The 21,028-nt window shown below is 46.1% G+C and overlaps 1 protein-coding gene across 1 annotated transcript in view; it reads right to left on the bottom strand.

The window, feature by feature from the left end:
* CACNA1H (calcium voltage-gated channel subunit alpha1 H) overlaps window positions 1–21,028 on the bottom strand; it is a gene marked incomplete at its 5' end in the record, with an annotated part of 256,893 nt that overhangs the window by 94,604 nt on the left and 141,261 nt on the right. The window contains 2 exons of the mRNA XM_082006716.1: window positions 9,826–10,141; window positions 19,521–19,680. Of these exons, the coding sequence (XP_081862842.1) occupies window positions 9,826–10,141; window positions 19,521–19,680 (476 nt within the window). The remainder of the gene's footprint in view (window positions 1–9,825; window positions 10,142–19,520; window positions 19,681–21,028) is intronic.

Raw genomic sequence — 21,028 nt, 5'->3', positions numbered from 1 at the left:
AACCAGACTATTTGAATTTGCCAACAGCTGGTCTATACACCATGAACTAAACTCTTTAACTATTTTTGGAACCAAGTCGAAGGCATCTGCACTGGTGCAAGGTTCACTGTTGCAGAACACAGTTTGATCCTACACATTTATTCTCAGACCAGATGAACACAGAGGGAAAGCTAGCAACTCTTGCTATTCTCCCAAGAACATGGATATATTTTTTCAGCATTTCTTTGCCTACTGTTCCTCCCTGGGGGTACCCTGAATGCAATATCACCTACTTCGCTAAGCAGAAATGACTTCCTCCTCTCTCCAATCCAATCTGATTAATCCAGTTGACTGCACCTCCAGCATTTGGCCCTCCAAGCCCTTTATAGATATCTTCCAAGGACCTTGAGCACCTTTCTTGTGCTTTCCAATCTCAGAAATCCATTCTCAGTAATTAAATTCTGTTCAAGCCATGGTTGCTCACAGACAGACATATTAAACAGTGTCTCCAAATGTACCAGTTCAAACCTTCCAATAAATGCAACATACAATTATTTATCAACAGAGATAAGATGGCAAGAAACACATTTCCTAATTCTGCTCTGATGAAAAAGATGTGTAAGATACATGGCACACTAAAATTGGCAGCTGCGGGGAAATAGCTGAAAGATTCAATTACGATGATTGGCAAGGTCGTCCTGGAGGGTGCTGCCAACTGTAATCACATGCTGCAGACCCAGTGGGAACAGAGATGCTGCCCCTTTAGCATGGGGAAATGATTTTTGCCTTTGAAGGACTGAGAGTCTGGGCAGAGAACAGAGCTGTCCTCTAACTCATGGGAGATCCTGTATGATGCTGTCTGATTCACCTTGCCTGCTCGTTCAGTCCTTTACCTCTCACGCAGCATGGGCAGGGATGGGATAAAACATTTGTCTCCCATTAGTACCTATGAGGCTGAGTACTAAAGCCCTGAGTCTTGTGTCTGATCCCTTCTCCCGTCACTACAAGAAAGCTCACTCAGGTGAACGTAAAGACAGATTTTGACTTGGCTGATCTTTGGCTTGGATACCATTGACGCAGTCCCCAGTCAGGCACTCCCTAATCACCATACTAATATGAGCAGGATGAGAGTCGACAATCAGATTTTTTTTTTTTAATGTCTTCTGTCCTGTGATTCTGATCCTCCTGATTTGCTCATACCACAATAATTTCATCAGTTGTAACAAAGACGCTCATCTGATTTATAGAAGCATAATTGGGGACAGAATCAGGTCTTCTAGTCAAGCTAATCAGAATCAATCTAAAAATCCAGAGTGAAAATCACAAGGGAGATGTAGATTAAAGACTCTGGCAATTAACTCAGACCTCCTCATTGTTCCCAGGGAGACAGGAGGTTTACATTGTTTTTTCTGGGGTCACTTCAAAGGTCTCTGCAGAACAATTTCTTTTATTATGTCAAGAAGTTTTCATCATAAAAATCCTTGTCTTTGAGCTCTGCCAAAATTCTTGCAAGTTCTTGGCTATAATCCACTCAAGAGCAGGTTATTTTTTGCTTTAGTGTCAGTTAAGAAAAAAAAAAAAATCATCCAGGGGAAAAAAAAAACCACCCCCCAAACTCCAACCCAAACTACTTTACTAAAGTCAAACACTGAATCACTTTCTGTATATTAGAAAGCACCAATGGCTAGTGCCAGATGGACTGCCGCAGATAGAAATCAACTTCGAGGTGCCACTAATCAATTGAGGAAAGTTTGGAAAATTACTGTGTGAAGTGAAGCTGAAAAGATTATACGAATTGAACGCGCAGCATACAAAACTCCAGCCTAGCCCTAAGGCCTGATCTTTCTCATGACAAGATTTCACTTCTATGATTACCTGAACAAACTTCATTTGTAGAGACAGCCTCCTTAAGTATGGGAACTAAAATCAGCATCTCACACTTTGATCAAAACCCCTAAAAAGCATAGCTCTGGCAAACAGAAATTTCCTTGGTGGTTGATTTCAGAATTGCAGGTGCTGGTTCAACTCGGTGCCTGGCTGAAGCAGGAGATGATATAGAGATACAGAGAAATCCAAGTGTTTCCAAACCATTTGAAATGTTCGTCTTAATTGACGTCTTTTTCTTTGGCCTAAATTGGGTCCTTTGAGGACAAGATGGGAATTAGTTGCATCAAAATCAATCATGCTGAACCGAAGAGCAATTCTGAGGACTGCCATGATTATTTGGTTTTGTTTCCTTTTTATCTCGTCATTTCCCTGGCCCTGCTGCAAGTGTTTTTTTATTATTTTTATAAACCTCATCAAGACAAGATCCAATAATATCATAAATTGCAAGGGCTATTAATTGCTCTGATGGTCTCAGTACGTTTTATAAGGCCTTCAGTATTCATTTCTGAAAGCCTCTTAGCCTCGTATCCTGTCCTCTCGGGCATATTGATTTGGCTAGCAAGCACTGACCAGTGAATAACGGAGTATTCCTTTTCCATATGCAGAGTGCTTGGCAGCTAATCAAATCATTATTTTTGAAGTCAACTTCACAATTTTAATTATTTCCTCATAATACATTTTAAGTAACCTCTGTGGTCAGAAAAACAGGTTTTATCATATTCTGAGTAACATCCTTTGAACAGATGCTTTTCCTTTCACTTTGAGTGCCTGCTTACTTTCCAAAGCGACTTCAGCCATTTCTTTATAAATTGAGTCTTGCAAAGCATGCATCTGCTCTGAAAAGTGGCCCTGCAAAACATAAAATAAAAGGAAACTGTGCAACCTTGCAGTTGATTTTGATTTGTGACCTCTCAAATTTGTTCCACATAAAAGTAATCTCTAGTCAGCATTACCAGTTCACAGTGGATCTTGAAAAACAGAGTGCAGCCAGTGTGAAGGAAAGCTGGACACATCACTGACGTTGTTATTGGTGGCCCAGGAACTCATGAAAGTTAATCTACAAGCTTAAAAATGGCATAAAAACTTAACTTTTGCTACAAAAGGAAGGTTACTTGCTGTCTCTCCATTACACACTAAATAATGCAAGATCCTCATCCAATTGCAAAAACATCACTGATTTCAGATGACTGCTGCTTGTAACAAATCACATCTCAGTCCATATTCATGAGGTTTGATTTACTGTGATAATTATCCTGTCTTCATTGTTTGTGTAAAGTATCTTATGCACAGGGAATGTATTTAACTGTTTAGCTTCAGCAATAATGAGTCCATTATCATAGGGCGTGCCATAAATCAGAGTTTCATAGCAGAGCAAAGCTGAAAGATGAAGAGTCTGCAATGAGAAGGCAACCAAAGTCAGACTGAGTTCCTTGCTTACAGATGAGCGTACCATACAGCAATTACATGAATGACAGCGCTTCTCCAGACACCACTGTCTGGAACACAGCAGCAACTTGGGGTACTGGCCCAAATGCAAAAAGCAAGGATTTTTTTTATTCGTATTGTTACACCTTGTTTCAAACTATATTAGAGACTATTAAGGACGAAGGGTGCACAGCTTCAAGCGCAACTAGCCCTCTGTGCAGGACTATGACACAAAACACATTTCAGGTGTCCAAGTGTCCAAGCTTTACCCATCCACTCTAATCAGAGTCAGGAGGCTGTCTTGTTCTCCTGGATGGATCTGCCAACTCAACACAGTCTGCAGACAGTTGTGTGGGGATGTTGGGGTAAGGGAACTGAACCTCTGGCTTAGCATGCAAGTCTCCCTTAGGCTATGTACAACTCATACTGCAAGGTGCAATAGCAGCAATTGGTCATGGAGCAGGTTTGGGGCAATCAAACCAAATTAAGATTTCCCTGTGAGAACTGTTGATGTATCTCAAGACCAGTAGCTTTTTCATCACCTAACTGGACTCCAGATCAGGCCATGGCTTGCTGCAGGCACTCCTCTTTCTATGATTGAGGTAGGATGAAACCCTTCCAAAACTACAGAGTTTGCAGTAGGTTTCTATGCCATGCTGGGTCCCTTCAATACCTCCCATAGATTAGTGGGCCCAGACCTGGAATCAGGGTGGCCTCTCTGACTTGCACCACATGGGACAATTCTTTCTAGCTTTCAAAATGAAGGAGTTTTTTCAAAAGCAACTAGTCCTGTTGGAAGCATGCTCTGAGGTGCTTTAAAGGGGCTGGATATTTTTAGATTGGGTATTCAGCACAGAAGCTCTTCAAATGCAGAAAATGATGTTTAGTTGGCTGACCAAATTAAAAAAAGCAACACCAACAAAACTCGAATCCCATCATTTAGAGTGAAATATTTTTGGTGATCCAAAACAAATTCAGGTCTAGTGACAAAGCATCATCTTGAAGCAGTGGAAATGAAAAGCTTTGAACTCTTTTCCCTTTTTTCTCCCCAGCCAAAACTTCTTGCCAAATTCAGCACAGATAAGCTCTGTTGACACAAATCTTCAGTTTAAAGAATGAAACGTTTGACAAAAAAGTCCTTTTGGCCAAAAAATTCTCTACTCAATGAACTCTGAAAACATGGGCACCCAGTGTGGCAGCTGCTTCTGAAAAACATGGCCCACAAAACTACGTGTTGCACACAAATACAATCGCAGTTGGAAGCCTCAGGATCTTTCACTTCTGCTTCAGAGTGCCTTTTGGCTGTTCCCCACCATATCTAAGACTACTGGAAGTGGAAGAACAGAGGTTGCAGCAGACAGGGAAGCAAGAGTATTAATAGCATCTCAGGTACAATACTCTTGAGACATTAGGGTAACCATTCCCAAGCTGTCATGTCGTAAGGAACTTGGTTGAGGTACCCTGAGGTCCCAGCAACACAGCAGGGGAAAAGGTGCCTGTTAATATCCATCTGAGTGACAGCCCGGGTAAGAGGAAGATGTGTGAGTAAGAACCAAGAGGAATGACCCTGCCAATTCTGTCCTACCAGTAGGTTCCAGAGTGGAGGTTTGTGCTTACTCTAAGGGAAATCAATGTTAGAGCTTCAGGTCTTGTCTCCTCGAACAAGATCTTTTCTTGACTGAGTGATAGTATAGAAAAGGAGGGACTTCAAGCTCATTCGTGTGTTTGGCCATAGCAGAAGTGCAGGTCATTTTTCCTTTAATTCAAACAGAAGATATGGTTCCCATTACAGATTTAGCTGAAAAATTTCTGGCCAAGGGAGAAATCCTCAGGGAAGGATTTCAATCATGAACAGAGGCTGAAACAATGTGAAGTGGGCAATGGCTGTGGAACAGATCAGGGCGCCAAACAATGGTGAAATAAGACAAATGAACCTTCCTCTTTCCAAACCTGAAATCTCCCCCCGAGGTCTGTACCTTCTCAGCTGGCCCATCTACAGGTACAGCTCGCCGAGGTGCAGATCCTGGCTGAAGCGGAGTCAGCAACACGAAGACAAAACAAGATCCTCATCAGCACATAGCTCAGGGTCAAAATGAATAAATCCTTGATTGGATTGAGATGGCTTACACAAGCTCCCAGGGGCTTTTCTGACAAGCTAGAGCACAGAAGAGGCAAGTTCACATCCAGACAAAAGGGATATTTCAGCAGGTGGCCTGCAGCATACGGCTGTCGCTGCCAGCTGTCGGACCTGCTCGGGCAGCCTGCCGTCGCGTTAGGAGTGAAGTATCCGCAGAAGGACAAATGAAGGAAGAAGTGGGTGGCATCGATTCCCCCACTTTCCCCACCCCAAACTTGTTCTCTCTCCTGAGCTGGTCACCCACACCTTCATGGCTGTAAGATACTGCTAGCTTTGGTGAGACCAGGTGCAAAGAGAAGTTCTCCATCTAAGCACACTATCAGGATAACACCTTGAACACTTGCTGCTGCTGACAGTTCCTTTAATGCTGCTCTATTTCTAGATATCTTTCTTCAGAAGGTGATTCAGCTTTTCCTTTCTTGGGCATTCTTATCATGTTGTGTGCCTGCTGGGCTGTTTTCAGCTCTCGTGAACACAACAAGGCTTTCTTTTTTTTCCTGACAGCATCAAGGGGGCTGCTGAATGCAAAACAGTCTCCTCTGAGAATTCCCTCGCTAGGGCCTTCTGATGATGGGCCAGAGATGCATTACTTGTATGACTTGATTAACTTGTTACCCCGAGATGTCGTCTTAAGCAAAACCTCGTAGAAGCAGTATGCACTCAGAATAACAAGCCAGAAACAGAATCATGAATCCAAGAGCTGCATCCACGGACTAATTTCAAGAGTGTCCTTCATTAAGGAAGACCCCTAGAAAATGCAGCTACTTCTGAAATACATGTGACAAAGAGGCCACAGAAAAGGTAACTCAGCCAGCACCAGCAGTGTCAGAGCCCCTCTGCCAGACACATCTTTTCTCTTATATTGGATGGACATTTCCTGAAATGTCCACGTAATTTTTCCCTGTACGTTCACTCTCAAAGTTCAGTCCTTTCAACTACACTCTGGAAGGAAAGACAAAGGAACAGCTTGTTCCCTTGATCTCATCTTGGTTCTGCCCAGCTGAATGTTATTGCTCCTTCAACTTTGCCTCACGAGTTTTGCCAAAAGCACTGCCTCCTGATGTAAAGTGCTATTAGACATCTTAATTTTCTGGAAGCCAGCATGAAGTCATCCAAGCAATGGTTCTGTGGTTTGCAAAGTAGCCTAAATCATCTCTTCTTCCCAAACGGTGTATCTTACCAGTCATCCAACCCTCTTTTCTTTTAATGGGGTTTCTGCAGCATTCAGACCTGGCCACACCAAGACCGACAGTTAGGAAGGTGGCAGTGTTTTGGTTGCTCCACTGAGAGTGTCAGTAATTCAAATTAAATTAGACTTTGGTTAGGTGGGTAATTCATCATTTGCAGTGTGACAACAATACCTGTAATTACTGCTCTTATTGTTGCGGCTGAAATTCATGTGCAATAAAGGGATCTTAATATCATGCCAAACCTCACAGTTAATTTAGGTTCCATCTCCTTTCATTTATTCTGTAATAAGCTAATTAGTTCACATAATTTGCCATTGAACCTGCCTTTGTAACAAATATATACATGAATTAGCCTATTACACAACAAATGAGGGGAATCAAAACATGAATCATTTGCAGGATTACATAAGGAATTACTATCCTTTCAAACACCCATGGATGCAGCCATCATCTTCATTGCATTAAGATTTTATTATTTGCACTAGGTTGGTTCTCATGTCTGATGCCTCTGACTTACTCTTATTCTTGGAAGGTCAACAACGCGTTTCACTGTTTGGTACGCCCTGCTGCCACGTGCCAGGTTACTTGCAAGTTCAGGATCACTACCATGAAGTTAAATGTCTTTCAGCTTGGCTTCTTAAATCCAAATTCTGGCAGCTGAAAGAGCTTGGCTATACTGCTAGCCTCCTGCCTTGGCACACCATTTGCAAGGACATTTTGGAGTACAGATCTTCAGATTTCCCTGTGAAAGTCTGCTTTTGTTTGTCCTCAGCCTGCACAGTATCAAGCTGCCCTTGGAAACTCTTGGGCATGACTTGCAGTCACTGCACTTGGAAGATTCCTTCTGAATCTCACCTGTGGGGCTCATTTCACCATCCTCCCTTCTGACAGCTCTTAAACCATGCTAGATTTCCAACTCACTTGGGATAAATCATTAGGGATGGTCTATCCAGCTGAGTCCTAAGATTGCCATTATGCAAACTGGAGGCTTGCCAGACCTTGAGGTTCAGTCCACCATTATAACTCTTCCAAAATACCATGTATTCATTTTCCCCAGGAGGGATCAGGACAATTGGACCCGTCTCATCCAGAACACAGCAGAGTGCTTTCTGCCCAGTAATTCAATACCAATTCACAGGAAAGCTCCTGAGCTACTAAACCCATCAGTTCTACTTTCTGCACTGCTTAGTTTGAGGCCTCATCTAACTGCTGACCTGGTGCTACCCAGCTTCAACTACTAAATGTAATGAGCACAACTCAATAGCTTTATTTGTTAAATGTTCTCTGCTTACAGCAATTGTTTTCATTTAGCATCCAAGCTCTTGCAGTAGTGATTTACTCTTCCCATAGCAAAGTTAAGCAAGCACCTTACTCCCAACAGCTGCTTTTTTACCTGGAGTTATATTGTTTTCAGCTTCTAAAAGTGAATCCTTACTTCTAAAGGAATAAAGATGTAAGAAGAGTTTTTGGGCTGGAAATACTCTTTAGCATTTGGATGGCCCAAGCAGCACTAAAACCAATCATAAACCTCCTGGTAGCTCCCAGAATAATCTATGGATACAATATCCAACTTTGCCAGACACTCTGCCCAGAGGAATCGGTTGAAACCTCTGCTGTGGCTTGTGTGTTCTTCCTGGCTTAACACTGTACATTTTCAGGCTGAGGAAATGAAATACCAACATGAAATAAAAACTTGCAGCCTGCAAAAAGGCTCAGGAAGTAAAAAGGAGGCAGGACCCCTCGAGAAGCACCTGCTCATTTTCAGTGCACTAGCACAGGCACTCTGCAACACATTGCCCTCTGCCCCTTCTCTGGCGAGAAACTGCTGCCGTGTGGTGGGAGCCAGACAGGACCTCCTGGGCACATCCGTCAAGCTCTGTCAAAGAGCTATGCAAGAGCAGAAAAAGGAGAATGCAAGTGCAGCCAGAGACCCACCTACTCTTCTCCCTTTGATTTTCCTCCTTCCTTTATCCAACATGCACTACCAGTCAGGAATATTCAAAATTACTATGGCAGCTCCTCCCGACATACTAATTCCAAGAGAGAACCAAAGCATTTTTAGAAACATAGCCTAGTAGACTTGGGATCTGTCTGAACCTTCCTGGATTTGGTTTTGAGCCTCTGACACCAACAGCAGCGTGATTCAAGGTGTGCTACTGCAACAGCATGAGAGCAAACAAGATGCTCAGAGCAAGCAATCACCCCTTTACAACTTCCAGATGAAAACTGGAAATCATTAAGTTCATATTATAATATGAAACTAGAAGGAAATTCATAAATGAAATTTAGAGCTCTGAATGAGTAATTATTCATCATTAACAAAACTGAAAGGAAAACTTTTTCTCTTTCAGGAATAGATGTCACCTACACTTCAGGAGGACTAAATAAAAAAGGGCATCTAGCCAAAAGCATAAAGAAATTTGTATTAAAAACAGAAAGTGCAAATTAAAAATGGAGAACAGGACACAGATCATTTAAAATAGGCTAGCCCTAAGAGACCACAGTCTCTGGACTGTGTAGATGAGTTATCCAATGTTCCAGAGCTACAAATGCTTTGAAAATGCTTCAGTTGCTGGAGTGTTTTTGTCACCTGTAAAGGCTCACCCAGTCTGAGCTAGAAGCACTTTGGTCTCCAGGGAAGAGCTGTATAGGGGTGGATCACGACAGACTCAAATTCCATGAGTAGTATCTCTTCACAGGTACTCCAGCCAGAATGGACTATTAGGATTATTTCTTCCTCCCTCCAGCATACCATGATAACCAGATAACCCTGCAATTCTAGAATCAAGCCCAAGCCATGCCATCAAGCTAATTCCTACATTTTAGAATAATATTAAGTCTTGCTTAAGGACTTGGACAACATTCTCCATTTTCTGATATTACCGCAATAAAGACCTTAAGTCTCAAAAATCCTTGAGATTCATCCAGGTCTGATTTGCAGTGCTAGAGCTTGCCACACTTTTGTCTGTCTCACGAAGTATTTTCCCCCTCTTCTAAAATGCACCGAAGAAATGGCTGTTCTCTCCAAATGCTCCCTTGCAACATTTGTGCAGATTATTGTCGGATTCACTTACTCGATGTGTCTTTATTTGCAGTTTCATGCAGGTGAAAGCAAATTCCTTTCTCCTCTGATGCATCTATCAAAATCTTTCCAAGCAAAAGGTGACAAAACAAAAAGAAACAGAAAAATCTTTAGGAGAATCCTACCTGAAAAATAGCTATCCAGGCATATCCAATATTATCAAAATTGATAGCTCCATTGTGTGGGTTTACGTCCCCTGCCATGCATACGTTGTAATACTGGTTCCAGTTTATGCAGGCATTCCTGCTGCTGAAGTCAGGGTTGTATAAACTTGGGGTGTAGGAGTCCATGCTCAAGGTGCACTCCACCTTGTACTCCTTCCTGTTTGGGATGTTGGAGCATTTCTGCATGCCGTTTTCACGATGCGATGAGCAGATGAATGGATTCTCCTCTGCTTCGTCTGTCCGGTAGTACGGATGCAGGAAGGTAAGGTTGTATGTCCTGGAGGGGGAAGAAAGAGAGGGATGAGAACAAACAATGCAGCCAGTTTTTTGTTTCAGCAGCAGTAAAAGGCGCTGGTTCCTGCCCCTGGTTTGGGTCGGTTATTTCTCCTTTGCCCCTCAGCCCCATCAGACTGAGAAAGCAAGCCACAGCTGAGATATCAGACCCCACCTTTGTCTACAAAGCTTTTTGCTTACAGCATCCTGTAAAGCACCAGTGACCTTTCAGTTAAAGATCAGCCTGGGCTTTCCCAAGCAAACTGGGCAGTTGAAATGAGCGGGTATAGAGAAAAAAATCCCAGCAGGCCAGGTGCTTCCCAAAAATCTATGGAACCTTTTGTTTCCATCTAAGGATTTTAAGATAGCTCTTCTGATGCTTGGAACATGCCTCAGAAAAGCTGATGGCAAAGCAGCTTTCCAATAAATTTGCCCCTCAGCACCTCTCCAGGACGAGTGAGCTGAATTTTAAAGAGGAGACACACAGCAACAGGCCATCTCAAATTCCTTCTGCACTTACATAAGAAAAGAAAGAGCCCACATTAACAGGACCGTGTGCTTCCTGCATATCTGATTTAATTGGCCTGGATAAAGTTTATGGCTCCGTTACAGCTACAATAAGCAAGTGCTGTAATTGCAGCATGGTAGGGATGTGCCTTTTCCCAAGCCGTGCTCTGGAGCAGATCAGCAAACAAGCAGAGCCCAGGACTTCTCATGCTGTTTGATTAGCATTTGCGAGACCCACTGGCACTCACATTGCTGAAGCACTGCTTAAAACGAGAAGGTGCAAAGTCCTAGAGCTGACTTTATCTGCTGTGTTCAGAGCTGCAGGGTTCTAAGAAGCTATATAATCAGTCAGGAGATAAGGGCAAAGGCAACACACAAATCATACAACCGAGTGAGATGTGGGTAGAAGATAAGCAGGCAATTCTTCAAGACAGGACAGCTGTATTTTTATCTGTTTCTGAATGTACCTAACTATTGAATAAATTTGGCTACGAGTGCCAAACTAGTATTACTCTACACAATTGCTTGAAATTGCTCCCCAAAACCCTTGAGTCAAAGAGTCACTCAGCAACTGCACTTTAGGGAAGTAGCAATAGCTGCAGGGCAGAGCTGAGGGGAAATTAATCCTGAACAACTCTCCTGTGGAATTTGATTGTCCTCTGTCAATGAATTACTTGAGATGGGTGGTGAGGGTTCATCCAGGTTCAGGGATAGGCAAAAGCAGCAACGCCAGAGGAACTGGGCATTCTTCGCTCATGATTAAGCATATTCACCAATTACTCCTCTCCCATTGCATGGTGTTCCCACACCTCTAGACAAAATGAGTATCTTCCTCACGGTTTCTATGCCTTAGATTCAAGACAAGGAGGAAATCTGAAAAATGTTTTTCCTCCAGGACTGCCTCAAAGCCTTCTCCTTCCCCTCCCACGAACTGGTTTCACTCAAAGGAAATTTCCATATAAAACAAGCTGAAGAAAAGGCTGAGTGCTACACTAGCACGGTGTTTGCTAGAACATCAGATACTACAACCAGCAGAGTTTGTCACACAGAGGGGGGTATTGCCGAGGCTTGTGAAGGATTAAAACTCACCGAGGTGCAGGGATGTGTCTGGGGGTGATACAGACTGTGGGTTGGAGCCAGCTGGGAAACTTGAGAGAGGAAGCAGGAGACACCTGAGAAGTGACTTTAACTCACAGAAGTGGCAAGCAGAGCCCCAGCACGTCTGTTTCGGCCTTAGTGGGTACACTGAGAGGGGTTCAGATGCAAAGGGCTCCTGCACCCTCAAAAAAAAAATTGTGGTGGGGACCCCACACACCTGGGACATCTCTGCTTACAGCCACAGTGCCTGGCTGAGCCTGCTCACCCAGGGAGGTGCAGGGAGGGCTCTGCACCTCCATGAGACATGACGCAGCCCAGGGCAGAGCCATCCCAGACCCACCAGCCTCTGGAAGGACGTTTTCTTCCAAAACTTCCAGGTTTGAGAGGCCACGGGTGCATGTCTCATTAGGCTCCTCCCAAGGAACTCAATGTGCTCAGTAGTTCTGAAATCTTTCAAATGGGACAGTGGGATCAGGGCTTTCCTCTCCCTGTGGTGGTGACAGGGGTCTAACACCCCCAGAGCTCAGACCAAGGCTGGGCTGTGCTGTGCACTGCCCGACACAACAAAGCTGCATGGCCACAGGACTCTGGGGTATGACCTGCTTCCCTGGGGCTGATTTCACCACTCTTGAAACCAGGGCTCTGTGGGTTACAGGCGGAGAGCTACTCTTCAGGCCTTAAAATGATGGCAGGAGAGGTCTCATTTGGTACTCTCTCATCAAAACACCCAGACCTCCAGCTCAGGCTCAACAGATCTCTGCAGTTCTCAAATCCCTGATGTGAAAAGTCATGCAAACTCTAAACTTTGTCTCTCTGGGCAGCTCAAAGCCCAAGCCTGGTGCTCGCAGACAGCCGCAGAGGTGAGTCTCAGACAGCAACCTGCAACCCTAAAACTACAAACTGAACTCCCAGCCCTGCAACAACCCTGTGTGATTTTGGGAACATCCCTTGCTCTCTCTCATTTCCCTTCAAACAATGCTGGTTTGATCTGGATGTGCCACTCCAGTGACATACTCTTCCAAACTACAACTGATTATCCAGGAAAACTTGCTCCAGAGCCAGGTGGAGCTGTTAAATTCAGCAAAAACTTATTTCCTTCACCACTCTGAAAGCAACACCCCATCACACAACCAGCAGCAGGAGTTTCCTGATCATAAACACCTTTTGGCAGTGGGCAGGATGGGAAGGCTCAGCACACCGCAGCTTGTGGGCCAGTGTAATTAGGATTCCACCCAGAACAAAGCTGGACTTGCAGAGGGAGATGGACCATCTGGAGGGATGATTGTGTAATTAGCAGCTATGGCTGCACAAGCTCCTTTCCTGGGAGCAGTTTTGTGTTTAGATGCAGACACACACATGCCTGTGCCAAGAACACTGACCATGGAAGAAGTGCTCAGACAGAAGGGATGACGCATCAGCACGATGCTTCGCTCCGATCTCACACCCAAGCTCCCCTGCAAGCTGCCTCTCCCACCACAGCACAACACACACAACATTCGACACCACACGCGACTCTACAGCTGTCTGCCCTCTCAACTGCAGGACTGACACATGTTTATTCTCCCGGTTTAATCATATTTATTTCACTTCCCAGAGCTGATCTCTGATCTCCTGATGTGCCCACCCCAGCTGGGCAGGGACACAGCTAACCAGAGCTCAGTGTGCCAGTCAATTCTGCTGGAGCCCATGTACCCCGTTCTGTTGGAAGGAGGAGATGCAGCCAGGCTGGGGACCTACAGGACCAATATCCTTCCCACACAACGCTGCTCTATTCACTACACATTGCAACTGGAAAGGCCCTTGATGAAGCCACATGCACAGATTTCAGAGGCTGCACGTTCCTCATGAGTCACTGTTTAGGAAGCCTTGGGCTGTAGGAGGAATACAGCGCCCTGGGCTGTGATCTAACAAGCTGCGTAGAAAAGATCTGGGCACAAGCCCTCTGGAGAACCAAAAGAACGACACACTTCGGTGCCTGTGGGAGGAAAATAAAACCAGGAGAACAAAGCACAGCTTGACTGCAAAGAGTGGATGAAGCTTGATTTGGTTCTGCTGCTGCCTAACTGATTTTATCTTCCCTTTTCCCTGTCTTGCTCATTTTTGCAATTGTCCCCCAGAATAATTTACAATCTAGAAGAAAATCCTCCCTATGACAGGCTGAAATCAGTCATGTGGGGGCCAGTTTCCACCCAGCCCTTCACAAGCCCTTCCTTCTTCCTCGTTTGCCCTGGGCATAGGGACACCATGAGCATCCATCCGGCTGGGAGGGACCTGCACCTGCATGATGCTCTGCCATCACCAAGTACAGCAGGGAAGGGACACACCAACTGACAGTAAGCACTGAAAATTTAAGAACTTTTTCTAGTTCCTTTGTTGGCAAAACCAAAAAAGGGAAAGGAGGAGAGCAAGAATGAGAAACAACAGTGTTGAAGAATGAGGGAATCCCCAATATCCATAAAATAAATGAATTAGCTCTGCCAAGACCATCTACCTCCCTGTGCAGGAAAGGTCAATCTGACTTCCTTGCTACTTGCCAACAGGCATAGTCCAAATAACTTATTAATGGTAATGAATCCGCTAATCACAAGACCCTTGTGCTCTGGGGAAAAGACATGAGAAACTAAGCCCCAGAATGGATCTTGTTATCACATTAGGAAGGATTAACACCCCCTTCTCGGCCAGCTGCCCAGTGCACATCTTTCTCTGGGCTTGCAGCAGCTTTGCAATGTATTTTCCTTTCCCTGTCCCCGGGCACATTCATGTGCAGGAAGGACAACAGTGGGACAGGAAAGTCCATTCTTTCCCATGTCAAACGAGGCTAAACAATTATTCTCTGCTCCATTGTCCCCAGGCTCAGTCCTCCCAACCCAACCATCTCATGCAGGACACCATCCACAACTGCTGGAGCATGGCATGTGCATGCTAAGCACAATCCTGCTACAACTTTTTGAGGAGCACAGGAGGAAAGGAAAAAGGTGGAGGAAACTCAGCACCAAGCAAGATCTGTTCCCTCCACGAGGAGGCTGCTCTCTGGAGGAAATACTGCTGACAACCCAACGTTGCAGCACAGAGCGATGCCAGGAGGAGCAATTAAGCAGAACTCAGAAGGACCTTTCAGACAAACTCAGAGCTGTCTGCCTTGGCCGTCTGTGCCTTCTTGCAGCTCTACAAAAGCCACGGAGCCTAACGCGGTACAATGCCAAGCAGGTACGGAGTTAATTAAGACTGAAGCGCTCACATTATAACTGTCCTGCAGCACTGGATAAGGATAAAGCTTATCCAGCTCTCCCCCCTCTCCTGCTTCCAACCCACTAAGCTCCTTGAAAGGCTCCACGAGGGGAAAACGCTCCCCTGCATAACACAACACAAGTAAGGAGCAGCCCCAGCAGTAACAACCCAGACGAGCTGGGGGTGACCCTATTCCTTTATTTACAGGGATAGCAGCTCATGATGGAAGGAGGGAGCCAGAGGGGCTTCACTGGGGGCAGACACATCCTGGAGATCTTACAGATAAACTGCTGGCTTCGCTTGCTCTTCCCATGCATACCAAGCCTTCCTCTCAGACCAGACCAACCAAAAAGCAAAATTCCCCCCTCCAGCTCCCACTGTCAGGAATCTCCTGCACTCGCTCACACAGCGGTGGAGACCATCCTGGCACTGCCATTCCCCACTGCTGTGCGATGCCAGGGGAAGGGCAGTCCAGCCAGCGAGCTCCCCGGGGGGGTGAGGAGGTGTCTGAGCCACCAGAGACCTCTGAAGCACCACTCTGGTCTCCAGGGCTGGCCGGGGAGTGACAGCTTCTCACATGCCCCGAACAGCAGTGACCCACTCCAGTTTATTGCTTGCCAGCTCACTACTGCAACAGCCCAGTAACTGCCTCTAATTCCTTCGAAGTCACTACTAAAAGAGTGTCCTGAATAAAATCTCCTTCCAGCATGATTTTACTTTGCAACAGCGCAATTTTCAAAGAGAGAGAAAGCAGATATTTCCAGTGCACCTCAAAGAAGTCCCCAAATTTTTTGTCAGGATGTACTATATTTTAAAATAGTTTCTTTACTTGAAGCAGCCTACTTTCAAGGGGGATTTAAAAGAAAAGGTTTCCACAGGAAGAAGAATGATGGCAAAATCAAAGTCACTTCTTCCAACTGATGCCTGCTGTAAAGTTGAATGGCCCAGAAAGCTGCTGGCAGCAAGTATGCAAAGAAGCATGTAGCAGATAAGAAACTATATTTGAAGCACCAGTCTCTAAGCTTGCTTACACTTACACTCTAGAAAACTTTTGGGGCTATGACCCTTCCTTGCCTGGCACCCTGGATTGCATTCAGATGCTCACCCTCACTTTAAAGTGGTTCTGTTTTCACCTGGCAGGGTTTAACACCACCACCAAGGTGAGTCCTGCCAATAACTCAGGTCTTCCTTTTCATGGGGCTGTAAGGAAAATCTGAACCAGGACCACCATCTGCTCAGTCCCAACCCAGGCGCACAGCACCTCCAGCCCCTCGCAACCTGCTGAAGGGCTGGTAAACATTATATTAGGCTGAGGACAACATTGGGATTTAGTGGGACTTGGCAGACAAAACCAAATGACCAGAATCTTATTCCCTCTTTCCCGCAGAGCTCTATTCTTTTTACTTCTACTTGATCTAGTGGAAGGCACACCTGCCCATGGCAGGGGGGATGGAACTAGATGATCTTTAAGGTCCCTTCCAACTCAAACCATTTCATCATTCCATTATTCTACTTCTAACCAAAACCAGAGCTTAACTTTAATCCTGCATCCCCTGTGTGAAGGTTTTATTGGCGTTACTGTTCTCTGTGGCAGCTTTCTCTGGAAGGGGGAAGGATGGTCAGGGCTCTCCAGCACTGATGCCAAGCATGACAGCTTGGCACAGGGATGGAACATGCACACGGAGTGATGAACCCTCTCCACTCCAACCCAGGGCTTGACTTTGCCTGTATCTCCACACTGTCTTGCAGGCAGATGGCATCTTCCTGCTGGTCAGCAGGACCTGTTGGTTTTTTAGCCCAGTGCTGTATATTTTAGCCCTTCTTTACAATAGCAGAACAATGTAACCCCAAAGTGCTTTCCCTGTTACTGCCACACCAAAGTTACTCCATGCCTTTTCCCCTTGTAGAACTTGCTGTTGGGGTGTTAAAGACCACTGCAGCGGTGAACCATATCCCAATGACTAGAACTATGGATTCAGGAGAATGAATCAGGAATAACCAAAAAGATGGGAAGAGTTTCACCTGGATTCCCCAAAACTTTCACACCAGGCTCCAATCAACCTGGGATATACAGGGACTGGTTCATTGCAGCCAGGTTTCTCAGGTCTGAAGCTAACCCAGCAAAACAGAGACCAAACCAGTAGCTTCAGTCTGGGTGCTGGTACCAGAGCAACCCACATTTGTTACACTGACACTGGCACCAGCAGAGCTGGAGTAGCCCTGTCCTGCAACAGAGCTGCCCCATGGGCATGCCAGAAGCCTCATTTCTCCAAATTTCTCTGGAACACTATAACTTTGTTCACAGTATCCCTGAGCACAGGGCATCAAGCAACAGGACTTGGCCATATGATAGCCCACAGCCACCCAAATTCACTGCTACCTGCTGCTGGGGGGCACCCAGGAACCAGTGCAGAGCTGTGGTGAAGTGGGAAGGAGAAGATCTCTCACAAACCTCCTGCCCCTTCAAGCACAGGTCCCAAGGCTTAGCACAGGGAGCCTGATTTTGCCTTCAGTGACCAGGACCAAGACCCTGATCAGAAAATCCTGCGACACCTTTGATGCTGCTAATGGCCATTACATAACAGTCTGCTTTCCTTGGGACTGCTTAATATCTCTACTTAGCAAACGTTTCCCTTGTGGTTAATTTTTAAAGCTTTGCTTTGCAGGAAATCACACAGGATTTTAGAAACCTGGCCAAAGAGATGAGAGGGACTCCCGAAGCTAATTACAGCTCTGTGCTCCTTGTGCTCAAAGCACTGCCTGCGCACGGCGCCTGCCCCGTGCAATGGGGCCACGCGAGCACAACTTTAACACAGCCTTGGGCTTTGAAATGACAGCTCAGGGATTGCTCTGAGTGACGGAGGGTCTTGACGATCATCAAATACCTGCTGTGGGTGCAGGAGAGCAATGAGGTTGGAGCATCAAGATGCAGGAGCAGACGCATACACACATGGCAGACTCATTGATTTTCTGCCTTTCAGCATCTCTGATGGGATGAGTAAGCACCACCAGAGATGGTCTGCAGCACAGAGGAAGGATCAGAGAGCTGAAAGCCACAGGACTAACCAGTGAGAGGCAGGAACAGGACCTGGGGTAGAGTTAAGGGATAATCTCTGCTTGTCTTCCAGACACAATACGAGTTATAGACAGCAGATGATTACAAACAGATAAAATTACAGGTTCTATCTTGTCTTACAGAGCTAGAGTTGCCCTGATTAGCTGGCCTCAGGCATTTCCTCACCTCTGAGCCACTGACATCTCCTGCAGGCTCTGACAGGAGCCCTTCAGAAGGATTTTCCCAGGCAGACCTCCATTTTCCACAGAAGCTTGCAGGCTGCACTTCATTTTGATATGCTGGCGGGTTTTAAGGTGCATCCTTACATTGCACCTCTGAACAGGCAAGTGTAGAACAGCCCAAACACAGTGTCATGCTGGGGAGCAGCAAGAGCAGGACTGTCCCATGCCAGAGGATAAGCCAGGAGCCAAGGGTCATCCCAGTGCCAGCAGCACCTGCAGAGTCTGAACACAGCAGGCAGAGCCCAGGGCTGGCAGCAGAGTCCCTTCAAAGCCCCAGACATGGCAAGTGATGAACCACATCCAGGACCCAGCAAGGGAACTCAGGAGCCAAAGAAACCAGGAACAAAGAGCTAGAGACAGGCACACCAACAGCACAGCTCAAACCAGAATTGAGAGAGCACAGGCTGAGCTTAAATAGAGCTCCTGGGCCATGGGCAGGGTGTGGGTGTGGGTCCTAGGTGAGGCTCATCAGGGGAATTAAGGCCTATTAGCACCCTCAGCACCTGGCAGGGATGCTGGTCCATGCAACTGTCTAGCTAGGAAGGACCAAAACTAAAGTTTGCATCCAAAAGAGCTGATGATCAAATGTCCTGCCCATCCCTGATGCCTGTGCCAGGATGAGAGTTGTGTACAAATGTCTTTAATGCCTTTCACATCAAGCTTCTTATCTTAATACACCTACAAAGAGTTATTTGCGTGTTTCAGCAGCATCTCCATGGTGCTGTCTGTACCAGCATGCAGAACGTCTCATCAACCCACTGCCAGGTGGTGTGGTGTGCTAGCTGACCTCCCAGACATGGATTTTTTTGGGAACTGGCAATTTTAGGAGAGGTCTAATGCTTTTCCTTGTTCTAAATTTTCCAATTCCCAGAGTCAGGGATCTCAGCTTCCTTGGACAGAGATAATCCAAACCACTAACATCCTTGTCTTTCGGGTGCAGAGTGAAAACATGAGGGAGCCACTCCAAACCCTCAGTAGCTTGCTGACAAGTGGGGGTTTTTCATAAAAAAAGTACCTAGCCAGACTCGGAGTCCTGAAGCCAACAACCTTGCGAGTCAAGAAGACAGCCCTGTTAAGAGCTGCCATTGCAGCTGGGCGGCACGGTCATGTCACACTCTCACCCATGTGCTGCCGGATCCGGCCCTGGCTGCATCCCGGCTGGACGCTAACCTTGCTGACCGCCGGGGATTCCTTCTCCGGTAGGGGAGAGGGAGAAAGGAAGAAAAGGTTGAGATTTTTTTTGCTGTACTTACATTGCAAAATTCCTGTCTAGGAAACACCTGTTTCTCAGCAGCCCTGCCCAGAGCTGCACACCGACAATCCCAAAGATGAAGAAGACAAAGAAGCACAAGAGAAGGACGTTGCCTAACATAGGCAGAGTATCTAACAGCAGGGTGACGAGTATTCGCATACCTGTGGGGAGAAGGAGAAAACAGGTTAGAGGAGCCCTTTGACAGGGAGAGCGCAAATGCCACACCGATCCCAGCTGCTCTCGGCTTGGTCATGCAGCCAGCGCATCCTGGGCAGAAGAACTGGGATGTTGATGTTTTCCCCTAAATCTCAAGGCTGAAAAGGAAGGTAAAGAGTGCAAAAGGTTTAGCAGCAACATGGGAACAAACAGCGTATCTCCAAAGGGTGGACTTAAGAGTGGGATTTTCAGACGTTTTCGGTAACACAGCACTCGACACACAAACATGGGCAAAGCTGCAAGACAGTCTTTCCTGGAGAAACGCCCCCGCAAACCATCAGCCTCCAGAGAAATTGTCAAAATATATATTTATAAACATATTGAACATCTCTCATGAATCACACAAATTGTTTCCCTAAACAATACAGAGCCTTGTGTAGGATGATAGCTGTGGCTGCTCTCTGGGCCTCCTCCGTCAACAGCAACTCTTCCACGGAGGACTCCTCTTCTTGCTGGCCACTACCAGCAGCTGAGAGCCGATGACGCTCCAAAGCTTGCAGGACTGCCAAGCAGGGGAGGCAGGAGAAATTTTTACTGTTTTGAGGGGGGAAAGCAGGATGCAAATGTTTCTGCCTCTAAGCAAAGCTCTCAGCTCTGCTCCCTTCCCCTCCTCCTGCATGGGAGGCAGGGAGACTAGATATTAGGAAAAATTTCTTCACCGAGAGGGTGGTCAAGCATTGGCACAGGCTGCCCAGGGAGCTGGTGGAGTCACCAGCACTGGAAGTGTTCAAAAAACGTGTAGACGTGGCACTTTGGGACCTGGTTTAGTGGGCATGGGGGTGTTGGGTTGATGGCTGGACTTGATGGTCTTAGAGGTCTTTTCCAACCTTAGTGATTCTGTGATTCTGAGACCTTCCCGGCCAGTCCCGCACCTCTCTGCTCCCTATGAACCTGTGTTCCGAGCAGGGGCTCCCCCCACACCTTTGCTGCCAGGGAAATGCTGATTTCTGCACAAACTCTTTCACCCTAATTAAGATCAATGAGTCAGCCTTGCAGACCCTCAGCTAACCCTTGCATCCCCATCCAGCATGCTCCCAGTGTTGCTGCCCCTGAAAGACTGGGCAAGGAGGCAGGGACTGGGCTGGCACCTGGGGCTGCCCCATCTCACACATCAGGGCACCTTCAAACTCAAGGGTAAAACAGGAATAAAAAGGGAATAATGACTTGCAACTCAGCAGTTCAACAGAGGTTAAATGAACCTCTGAGACACCGACCAGCCATCATTTCAACAGCTGATAACTGATGAGAGGAGAAATAATGAAAAGAGGAAGAGGCAAAGGCAAATGTTAAGTT

This window comes from Phaethon aethereus (genome assembly GCF_964289735.1).
Source record: "Phaethon aethereus genome assembly, chromosome: 15".
In the NCBI taxonomy this organism is placed as follows: Eukaryota; Metazoa; Chordata; class Aves; order Phaethontiformes; family Phaethontidae; genus Phaethon; species Phaethon aethereus.
Note: the sequence above shows the minus strand (reverse complement) of the source record. Positions and strands in the feature narration are given on the sequence as shown.